We start from the raw sequence: 12083 nt of genomic DNA, 5'->3' as shown, positions 1-12083 counted from the left end.
GAGAAATGGTATGAACAAGGGATGTCAATGAACGCTCTCCCAGACCTTTGTGGTTATGCAATATAGATGATTTCTGGTGGCCCACAATCTCTGGCGTGATGACTTTAGAGTGTGATGGTATCGAAGGCACTGATATCATTTACCTCCCCTCCACTCCAGGATTAGTGGTCGCAGCACTCCACATGCAGTTCATTAATGTTTATGTACTGTTCGGCACCATCAGACAGTGTGAGTGTGGTGGGTTCTACACCATGGAAATTGAACCTTTTCTCTTAGGAGGGTATAAACTGAGCGACTTTTTCCAGTGATTTTAATTACCTTCTTCATCCCTAAGAATCAAATCCTGCACTGCACACATTGTCCTGAACTGGGTATGGTTACTCAAAATCTTTACATGTGCGACACATGGGGAAACGTATACGGTGATAGCTCTAGATACACGCATCTTACCAGTTAGTCAGTGATCTGACTGTATTATATATTAAATATATGCCTCATGAGGTCTTACACAGGGAGTGGCGACTACCGAACAATAGATTCTTGCCTTCATCGATCACAGTGCCTATACCTGCATATGCCAGCTTTTGGAAGGGGAACATAACTCACCTCCATCTGCGAGTCGCCACAACGTTGGTCAACTGCGAACAACATCACTCCCTATACCGCCAGACTTTGCCATGGTGGCTCCTCTGCGCCTAACCATAAATGTACAAGACACTTTCATGTGCCACTGGCAGATCGTGGATTTTTACTATTTGGCGCTCAGGGACCCTGATGTTCTCACCCCTTCAAGGTACAAACAACGAGAATGTACCAAATCATGGCTCACCTACTATCATCGACGAAGCGGTGATTAGAAAGCACAGTATTACGCTCACGATGGCGCAAATGAAGAATGGCCATAGAGGTACCCACCATGCATCACATCGTGGCTGACACGCGCCGATGTTATCAACAGTTAACCATATGAGACAGTCGCTGCTGCACACCCCAGGCAACCATAGCTAAAGCCATAGAGGATCATTTTCGTCATATTTACCAGGAAACAACTGTAGATATCAAGGCCACTGCAGTACAGCAGCTGATGAGCATTATCTGTATGGCAGCGGTGATGGCATTAATGAAGGAAGTCTAACGTGAAGAGGTGAGGGACACCTTTGACAAGGCTGTGGTCTACAAGCCTTCTGGGAATAATTTTCAGTCAAGTTTTACTAGTCCTTCCGTGACTTCATGATGCCCCACCGGGCTACAATTTTCCATAATCTAATGTCCCCAGAGTACACTGTACCACCTACCTTTGTCGAAGGACTTCTTAAAGTGGTACACAAGCCAGCAGGAGGGTGATCAGTCAATGACTATCTTGAATACTGACTTCAAGATCTTCGCCAGGCGTTTGGCAGGCCGCAATAAGACGATATTTCCAATGTTCCTCATCGCAGAACAGCCATCGATTGGGAGGATGCCAATATGCAAATATCCATTGGCAACTGCATGGACTTCATAGCTATCGCTTGGTGTGTCGCCTGAAAGTGGTCCACGTCGATTTCATTGAATGCGTGATAGAGTGCACCATAACTTCCTCCTGCATGTAATGGACCATGTGGGATTTCCCCTGAGCATCAACGTACCCTGAAGCACCTTTTGGCAGTAGCCAGCTTTCAGACCAATTCAACAGATAGGCAGTGGGCCCAGTACCCATTAAGAGATCTCTAAGACGAGATCGCCCCAATTCTACCTAACTTTGTGCAGTTATACTTGAGCCACTCCTCAGGGGTCTCAACTGCAAACTATCTGGCCTCGCCCAGTGGGACATCACATTCCAGTATTGAGTTTATGCTGATGACCTGCTGCTGCTGGTTCATTCCACCAACGAAATCCACAGTGTATAAACTAGATTGAGTGACACGGTCAAGCCATGGGCAGTTTTCTGAACATCAACAATTGGTGGCCTTGGATATCATGCGCGGTCTTGGACCATGTACTGTCACCTCCTCCCACCAGTTACTGAACTGAGATATCTGGGAGTCACATTTACAAAGAATGTATGCAGGACAGCCACAGCAAACCATTCACAGTAGGTATGGATCTTATGTGTGATGGTGCACCAGAACCTGCTCTGGGTCTTGAAGCAGCTGAAATATGTGGAACACCTGAACCTCTATGTGGTGTTTCAATCATGTGGCACAGGTCCCCCTCCTATCAGCGGTGATAGGATGCAGACTTCAACCACTGGTTATTACCTGTCCACAGGACACGTATTCAAAGTTCATTATGAAAATCTCACCCATCCTCCTGATGGATGGCTGGGACTGGTTATCATCTGGGAATGGGCAGCTTCCCTCTGTATGAACAATATATGGAAACAATGGAACAGTCAACATGCCTCCCACGCACATCGTCTGTTGGAGGTTGGTCTCTCACATCCCACTGGTGTCGGTAGTACATGTTGCGACATGTCTCTCCCATGTATCGACATTCATTCTTGAATACAGTTATGCGACCTCAGATCTCCCCATAACATATCCGCTGAAGACAAAGTATTTATACAACATCCTTCTGCAGGCAGTTTTGCATAACATGCTAGAAACGAAGTACCCAACTATCCATTGGCCACGAGCATGGATAATGGTACGCAACCACTTTCTGACCACCACCATGTGCATGACAGGTATCAAGTCACCAACAAAAAATATGTGACAAGACATTGGCACAGATTAATGGACTCCCTCCTTTTTCCTGCCTATCACCTTCTGGACCCCAATAAACATTTCTTCACGGGTGCCTCACCATCCAGCTTTTGACAAATGACACAAAAGGTCTCAGCTTGTTACCTCTGTGTCACAGCTACATGATTGAACATTAGGCCCGTCTCTGTCCAAATGAGTATTACTTTCTCCTTGCAAAATATCATGCACTTAAATGGTTCAAGAGAATATCTTTGATGAAGGCATAAAATGGAACTTGATTACTGGTGGTGCCTGCAAAATAGCCGCAAGCCCCTCAGATGCACACTAAGGTACCATATGCTCTTCACAAGTTATTTATGCAGTATTTTCGTTAACACCCGACGTAGCTGGGCAGTGCCAGGATCTGTTCGACGTTGTGTACGACATCTCATTGAAGACAGAAGGTCCTGAACTGCAAAAAGTGAGGAACGAAAGAGATCACTTCAATGAAACATAAGCAAAGCAGAATGAGTCTGATGTAGATATCTTTATAAAACATTTTTGGAGGTAGAAAACGCCAATGGCAGAGGACAAAATAAATCCAGTTGCACTGTTTCTTGAAGAAGGGTCCTTTTAGCTGAAATTTCATACGTAATACACAAATTTTTATTTTTATTTATCCTTTGAAAATTTTTTTTGTAACATTATTCTTTACAGCATTTTCATTTTATTGATTTACTAATATGGAAACGTGGATCCTATCACCTTGGGCGAATTTTCGGGAATAATTAGAGGCAAAACCTGAAGAGGAATAGTTCATCTTCTGGAAAGGGTAAAGTGGCAGAGCCAAGAAGAGGTAGCTATGATTTCTGTTTCATTTCTTTATCAAGTTTAAATTTAATTAGACAAGTAGATACTTATAGGAAAATAAAAGGGGTTAAGGTGACTCTTCACATAAAGCAGAAAACCTGCGTTTGAGTTCCTATCTGGCACACAAATTTTCATTGTCACCAATACACTCTAGACAGTTGGTGCGGAAACTTATAAACGTATATTCTGTATCATGCAGCTGTAAATCACAGCCGTGAATGCATATCTGTAGGACAATGCATCGTACATCGGATCAACACAGGCACAACAGTTTACTATTTCTTGCCTAAAACTAAGACCTCGACTTTAATAGATACGTCTCTCCCTGGGCGTGAATCACAGAATTTATGTGAGCATAGGACGTAGAGGCACAATGACTTATGGAAATTTTGATTGGTCCTGGAGGCATGCTAGGATGGCCGAGGCAGATAAGGTGACCACTCTTGTACAGTGGGAAATCTGGATTCGAGTCCCAGTCTGCCACGTGGGTTTTTCACTAACAGATTGTTCAGCAGGAGTTTCACCGTATTCAGAATTGCAAATACATTTCCTCTAGTTTTATTTTGCCCACCATGTATAAAACTGTTCCTTGCTATGATTATCTTTCTGATGTTATAACTATTCTTTCGTTTTTGCTTTCTAAGGAAAATCTCTTCAGTTTATTCGCTAATATCTCATCAGCAAATGTAGGCGACATCTTTGGAGTGAAAACGCAATGGCAACATGTCCAAACCTGTGCCTCACAGTCAGAGACAAAACGTCAGGGAATAGATTTCTAACTGCCTCACCATATTTAAGTCTGAAAGTTCACACCGAAATAAACACTGGCAGTGATACCGTACATTATATGATATACTAAGGCGACCTGAAAGGTAATATCTCAAAAATTTTCAAGCAAGATCCCTAAATGCTTCTTAAAGAAAACTAACGTTAATGACGTTATACTGCAGCCGCTTTGCCACGGTTCGCTTGGCTCGCCCCGTAAGAGCTTCGAGCCCTCCCTCGGGCATGAGTGTGTGTGTTGTCCTTAGCGTAAGTTAGATTAAGAACTGTGTAAGCCTAGGGACCGATGACCTCAGCAGTTTGGTCCCATATGAACTTACCACCAAAGGCACCACTGGCAATAACATTCTACACGTTTATTCTTCATGACTACATATTTCTTACTCAACCTACTCTCCCTGGAGTCGAACATATTTCTCCCAGTGGGAAGTCGGTTTCTTGATGTCTATACGGCAGAATGGTTGACTTTGTTGATGGAGCCATAGCCTTACCTCTGCTTGCACGACTTCATCACTATCAACGTGAAAGTTATATTGGAAACAAATGAAAATCGGATGAGGCCAAGTCAGGTACTGTATGGCACATGATCGATGACAGAGAAGCCATGGCGTCAGATGGTTGCAAATGTTGCGCTCCTCATGTATGATATGGCATTGTCATGCTGAAATAGACGGTGCTCCATGTATGGACAAACTCTTCAAATGCCAAACTCGATTACAGCACGCTGTTTCTCGCGCACCGACATAGTTACGTCACACATCACCATCTTACATGCTGTAATTTGGAGTCCTCTAACGCAGGGTGCAGAAAATATGTAGACATGAATGTTACTAACGTTTGTTTTGTTTAAAAGGCTTTAAGAAATTTCATATAAATAATTCAGGGGGATTACTTTCAGAATGCCCTCGTAGAGATATGTCTTGTAAGATGTTTATGTTAGTATTTGTTTAGATTTTATGAGTGTATGAATGTGAAAATTGGATGATAAAAAATGTATACAACTAGTGAATAGAAGCTTTTGAAATATATATTTTACTAGCTTTCGAAATATAGATACTAAAAATTTGGCGAGTAGATCAAATAACCGATTAAAGAGGTGATGAACAAAAATGGAGAGAGAAGGAGTTTATTGCACTATTTGATTAAAAGAAGGGATCGGTCGATCGAACACAACTTGCATCATCAACGAACTGTCAGTTTGTTGTGGAGTGAAGTATGCCAGGTAAAAATTGTAGAGGGAACTAAATATTAGAAATCAATAAGGAGGTTACTTGTAAGAGCAGCTGAAAGGACTGGATAGTATCATGAAAAGAGATTATCAAATGACCATTAACAACAGTGAAACAATGGTAATTTACTACAGTTCAATTAAATCAGGTGAAGCTGAAGGAACTGGTTTAGGAAATGGAGACAGTGGAAGCAGTGGATGAGTTTTGCTGTGGGGAGAAAAGAATTGCTAAAAAAGAGAAATTTTTTGGTTTATAATATAAATATAAGAATTAGGCAGTCTTTCTTGAAGATTTTTTGAAGAATATAGACGATAAATAGTTCAGACAAGAAGAGAATACAAGCTTTTGAAATCTGGTGCAGCAGGGAAGAATGTTAAACATTGGATGGGTAGTCCAATAACTGCTGGGGGGGGGGGGGCATGTAGGACAATGGCTCACAGAACAACAGAGAACCTACTGTAGTGCCGCTGTTGGGGGACCGAAGCACCACTGACGAACACGGATCGGATCTCCGGTGGCTTAACGCCCCCAGCCACGACCTTGTTTACAGCCACAAGTGGAATGAGATGGAACGCTGTTTTAGCGAAGTCAAAGAAGACACTATTGTGCACAGATCATAGAAAGCCATGTGTTTGCTGGAAAGTACCACATGTTATAGATGCCCTCTCAAAAATGGAATCGGGACCCACAGTTTTTGGATGCTTTGAATATGTGAGATGCCGCTGAACACTGACTTCACAAAAACCAACTGATTACTCAACATAAGAACTGCCAGCATTGACTAATTGAAGGTTAGAAGCAGAGACTTGGCTATACTGCTGAGGACCCACTTCAGTGGTCACGGAGACAGAAAGAGAATGAGATGCCGTTTTTGGTGTTAAGTGGTAGGACATGCGTTATTGGTTAACTGCCTAAAGAATAGCCCAGAGAAGGGAAGCAGCATTTTCTGAGGAACATTTTTACTGGTTGACACTCTCAAGATCCTTAGCTCCAGCCAATCCAAATATAGTAAAGAGTGAAAACGCAGAAATTCGAGTTTTAGCGAACACTCAGTACAAAATTACTTCTTCATAGAAATCCACCATCATTTCTTCTTCGTAGAGAGCTATCATCACTTCACTTTCGAGGGTAATGATGACCTGGCTCCACAGCAAAACTGCAGGGACTTAGAGAGATTTGGGGCTGATCTTTACTTAGCCATTGCTGAGGGTCATTACTGTGCCATGAATGAGTGATTCTGCAGTCAGTTCAGCCTCTAAATATAATTACTATGGTGACACCAGGCCGCTAGCACAAGATAATAGCTTTCAAACCTTCAAGCTTAACTTTGAAGCATTCAGACTCAATGATAACCTTGCCTTCAGCTCTGAGCACAGGTTCAAACACACATTCCCTTCTGTAGTACTATGTGTCTTTTCTGCTAACATCATGACAATCACGGTATAACTTCGCCTTTGGAATTGTTCCATGTACGCAATTATTACAGTCATACTCTGGATCCTTTTATCAGACGTGAGATTGTTTTGCTAAAATAATTTTGCCATTGACAAACTGCCTGTTGGCTTCTATATCGGGTTCTTCGGCCGACGTTCATCTAATGATTTTACTGACGTTTCGCCAGCACGAGTGGCTGGCATTGTCAAAGCTTCACCCTCCATTGCCGGTGGTGAACTGGAGCCGAGCTCGCGGCCGCAGACTATACGTACCTGGCGCGCCAACGTCTGAGGGCTTCTCCGCGGTCATTTCCGGTGAGGTTTTCCTCTTGCTACCTGCGACGGTCGTTCGCTGCAGTACGAGAAGCCAGGATCCGTTTGCCTTAAGGCTTTCCTCATTCTTGTTGAAGCTGTTCCCGTGTTTGTGTATTTCTACAGCTTCTCTAAACAAGCGGGTGTGATAGTGCCTCTCTACAGCCAGAACTTCCGTGTCGGTGAATAAAATTGCTTAGAGAAGCTGAAAGGAACCTAACCGGTATACAATCTGGACCTGAAGACTTGCCCGTATCAAGCGATTTAATTTGCTTCGCAACCCCTAAGGTTCAAAATGGTTCAAATGGCTCTGAGCACTATGGGACTCAACTGCTGAGGTCATTAGTCCCCTAGAACTTAGAACTAGTTAAACCTAACTAACCTAAGGACATCACAAACATCCATGCCCGAGGCAGGATTCGAACCTGCGACCGTAGCGGTCTTGCGGTTCCAGACTGCAGCGCCTTTAACCGCACGGCCACTTCGGCCGGCTCAACCCCTAAGGTATCTACTTCTAAGAAACTCATGCTAGCAGCTGTTCGTGTTTCAAATTCTGGAATATTCCATTCGTCTTCCCTGGTGAAGGAATTTCGGAAAACTGCGTTCAATAACTCCGCTTTAGCGGCACAGTCGTCGGTAACAGCACCATCGGCACTGCGCAGCGAAGGTATTGACTGCGTCTTGCCGCTTGTGTACTTTACATACGACCAGAATTTCTTCGGATTTTGTACGAAATTTCGAGACAATGTTTCGTTGTGGAACCTATTAAAGGCATCTCGCATTGAAGTCCGTTCCAAATTTCGCGCGTCTGTAAAATATGTAGTAAATGTTTACAGAGTGAACATTAATGAAACCGAGAAGCAGGAAATGAAGGAAAAACGGTCCTATGAACCTATGTCTGGAAATCCATCGTTGCCGCGGTAGATGGCACTGACGAATGAAATTTCCTCTTACCATGTGTCGTGTGTTCCTTGTGGGATGCAAGCTGCGTGATTGACGCAGCGTACTGTAAACAGCAGATTGCTCCAATATTCATGGCCGGAACAAGCCGAGATGGTGTCTGTGTTCAACTAAGCAACCAAAACCAGTACCCTCAAAGACACGAACCACATCACACAGCATTTCAAGTCCGTTTGGGCGTTTGTGTAATAGTGGAACCTTTCAGACAGACGAACGTCCAGGGATGCTGTGGACTATGCGTACAACTGGACACAGAGCCGAAACCTAGTACAAGGTTCAGGCAAGTGGTCCACCAAAGTGGTGTAAGCCAAGGTTCTATTTTGTGCATCCTGCATTACATCCGCTATTTTCCCTACAACTTGCAAGGAGTGCTAAATGGTGCAAATGGCTTTGAGCACTATGGGACTCAACTTCTGAGGTCATTAGTCCCCGAACTAGTTAAACCTAACCAACCTAAGGACATCACACACATCCATGCCCGAGGCAGGATTCGAACCTGCGACCGTAGTGGTCCCGCAGTTCCAGACTGCAGCGCCTAGAACCGCACGGCCACTTCGGCCGGGCCCGCATCTCGTGGTCGTGCGGTAGCGTTCTCGCTTCCCACGCCCGGGTTCCCGGGTTCGATTCCCGGCGGGGTCAGGGATTTTCTCTGCCTCGTGATGGCTGGGTGTTGTGTGATGTCCTTAGGTTAGTTAGGTTTAAGTAGTTCTAAGTTCTAGGGGACTGATGACCATAGATGTTAAGTCCCATAGTGCTCAGAGCCATTTGAACCCTTTTGAACTTCGGCCGGCTGCAAGGAGTGCAAGAATTATCAACAGTGGATTTTCCTCTACGGGAGCCGACCGCTGTGGCCGGGCGGTTCTAGGCACTTCAGTCCGGAACCGCGCTGCTGCTACGGTCGCAGGTTCGAATCCTGCCTCGGGCATGGATGTGTGTGATGTCCTTAGGTTACTTAGGTTTAAGTAGTTCTACGTCTAGGGGACTGATGACCTCAGATGTTAAGTCCCATAGTGCTCAGAGCCATTTGAGCCATTTGAACCTCTAAGGGAAGGATTTTGCATCATACCATCCCAGTTACGGGATTTATATCGTCGGCCATCCATGATGCGACGTATGAACGCGTGCATTGCATCCTATGGAGGCCACATTGAACATCCATGGAGGCCACTCTGAAAATCTGTTGTGACGTGGATGCGGTGTGCCCCTGTACCATGTTCCAGGAAGGTTTGTTGTCGTTACACACTCACCGTCCATTTCTGAATACATGCTCAAAGGACCTTTTCTCTTCCACTTCCAGTCAGGAATCCGCCCCTGCAGTTTGTCGGTTTGGTTATGGTTCACCCTGTACATTACTACCTCCTACAAAACAAACGAAGTACATAACCAGTACACGGACCAAGTAAAGTGAAATTATTTTTTAGTCATTCGAAATTAACCTTGCAAAATAGGCAGGAATTAATTAAGTTGAGTCAAACATAACCACCCGGAAAGGGTACAAAATTATACAACCAAGTTTAAAGTAAAGCAAAGTTACTGGACTTACTAATTCCAATCTAAAAGCCTATAAAACAAAGGCTATACATCATTATAATAGTTTTTCTATTTAAACAGCATGATTTTTTTTCTTATTGACGATAAAGTAAATTTTTCTTGGCCTAGAGTACCAAAGAGGGGGTGGTGTGGAGGGGACGAACCGGTGGGCAGAGGGGAAGGAGTGGCAGGGGTGGGGATAGACAAGAGGGTGGCGTTGGTGGGGTGGAGTGTAAAGGCGTATGGAGGACAGGCTAGCATTTAGAGCCTGAGGTTCGTCGATGACATTGTAATTCTGTCAGAGACCACAAAGGACTTGGAAGAGCAGTTGAACGGAATGGATAGTGTCTTGAAAGGAGGATATAAGATGAACATCAACAAAAGCAAAACGATGATAATGGAATGTAGTCGAATGAAGTCGGGTGATGCTGAGGGAATTAGATTAGGAAATGAGACAATCAACGTAGTAAAGGAGTTTTGCTATTTGGGGAGAAAAATAACTGATGACAGTCGAAGTAGAGAGGATATAAAGTGTAGACTGGCAATGGCAAGGAAAGCATTTCTGAAGAAGAGAAATTTTTTAACATCGAGTATAGATTTAAGTGTCAGGAAGTCATTTTTGAAAGTATTTGTATGGAGTGAAGTGAAACATGGACGATAAATAGTTTGGACAAGAAGAGAATAGAAGCTTTTGAAATGTGGTGCTACAGAAGAATGCTGAAGATTAGATGGGTACATCACATAACTAATGAGGAAGTATTGAATAGGATTGGGGAGAAGAGAAGTTTGTGGCACAACTTGACTAGAAGAAGGGATCGGTTGGTAGGACATGTTCTGAGGCATCAATGAATCACCAATTTAGTATTGGAGGGCAGCGTGGAGGGTAAAAATCGTAGAGGGAGACCAAGAGATGAATGCACTAAGCAGATTCAGAAGGATGTAGGTTGCGGTAGGTACTGGGAGATGAAGAAGCTTGCACAGGATAGAGTAGCATGGAGAGCCGCATCAAACCAGTCTCAGGACTGAAGACCACAACAACAACAACATAATAACAAGCTATGCTGCATGCAGAAAACTACCCGACAGAACAAATCAGTGAAGGCAACTGGAATAACAAGTGAACATTCAACAGAATAAAACATAAACTTCATCAAAGAAAATAATATGCTTAGCAAGCCGAAAGAATTAATTACAAAAATGCGTATGTTATCTGTACAAAGGAATTACAGATGTACAACAACGAAACTTTTTATAGTAATTCCATAAAGCAATGACCTATCTTAAAACGTTCTTGGCTTAGAAATAAAGGAGTTACAACAACAGAACAAAACACAGTCTTCATCAGAGAGAATAAAACGTTTGAGTAGAATAAATTAATTGCTAAGGTTTCAGGTTACCTGCTAAGGGCAGATATGGAAATAGAGCAGAACCAAAACATTCAAACTAATTATATAAATATGAATAGACTTGTATGGGATAGACTAGCGTGGAGAAGCTACATCGAAACTGCCTACAGACTGAAGATCATAACAAACAACAATGATGTTATAATGGATGTGTGGTTACATAGATATGAAAATGTTTCAACAAGACAGACTAGCGTATACAGCTGCAGCAGACCAGTGTTGGGTGGTAAATACTACAGTATCAATACAATACTCCCTTTGCAATGTCAACCAGCCACTAGTAGAACTGAGAGTACATGACCTGAATTTCTTTACAATCCATTCTCACTTGCGAAGTAAGCAATGACTCACCTCTGCATTACCGTACGGTACTAGCGAAAGGTTCATCAGCTCCGGGGCTCTGAGGTAGGCCGGCAGCAGCTTGCTGGTTATGAATTCCCTGGAATAAGGGCACAGCGTTTCGTAGTAGACAGCCACGTCTACAGGAATCACCTCCCGCTTCTTCTCTTCAGGTACACTTCTTGATTCCTGAAATGTAAATCATGATTTTATCTCTGGGACAAGTACTTTTTTTTATTGCGACAGGCCAATTTCTAAGAAAACTGACACCAATGCATCAGAAAAGACTTCTTAAAACCGCCGAAAGGTATTGTATTCTTTTTTCTTTTTCCCTGCCCTTTATCCCATATCTACCTGGGGTCGTCGTGTTCATCTGGATTTGTCAGTGTTAATGGTGCAGGGTCGCCGAATGCCCTCCCTTTAGTCACCCCTCCCCCTCCCCCCCCCCCCAATCCGTCCTGCTAGTCCTGGATAGAATTTCTTAACCCATCTGTCTACATGCAGTGTTGTCCCATGTGAAAGTGTGACAACTTGTTGTACATCGTGTAACTGAGG

The 12083-nt window shown here is 43.5% G+C and overlaps 1 protein-coding gene across 1 annotated transcript in view; it reads right to left on the bottom strand.

The window, feature by feature from the left end:
- LOC124595678 (gamma-interferon-inducible lysosomal thiol reductase-like) overlaps positions 1–12083 on the bottom strand; it is a 105060-nt gene that overhangs the window by 67478 nt on the left and 25499 nt on the right. The window contains exon 2 of the mRNA XM_047134537.1: positions 11541–11717. Coding sequence (XP_046990493.1) covers positions 11541–11717 — 177 coding nt within the window. The remainder of the gene's footprint in view (positions 1–11540; positions 11718–12083) is intronic.

Source organism: Schistocerca americana, chromosome 2 (genome assembly GCF_021461395.2).
Source record: "Schistocerca americana isolate TAMUIC-IGC-003095 chromosome 2, iqSchAmer2.1, whole genome shotgun sequence".
NCBI classification, from domain to species: Eukaryota; Metazoa; Arthropoda; class Insecta; order Orthoptera; family Acrididae; genus Schistocerca; species Schistocerca americana.
This window is presented reverse-complemented; position numbering and strand designations above follow the sequence as displayed.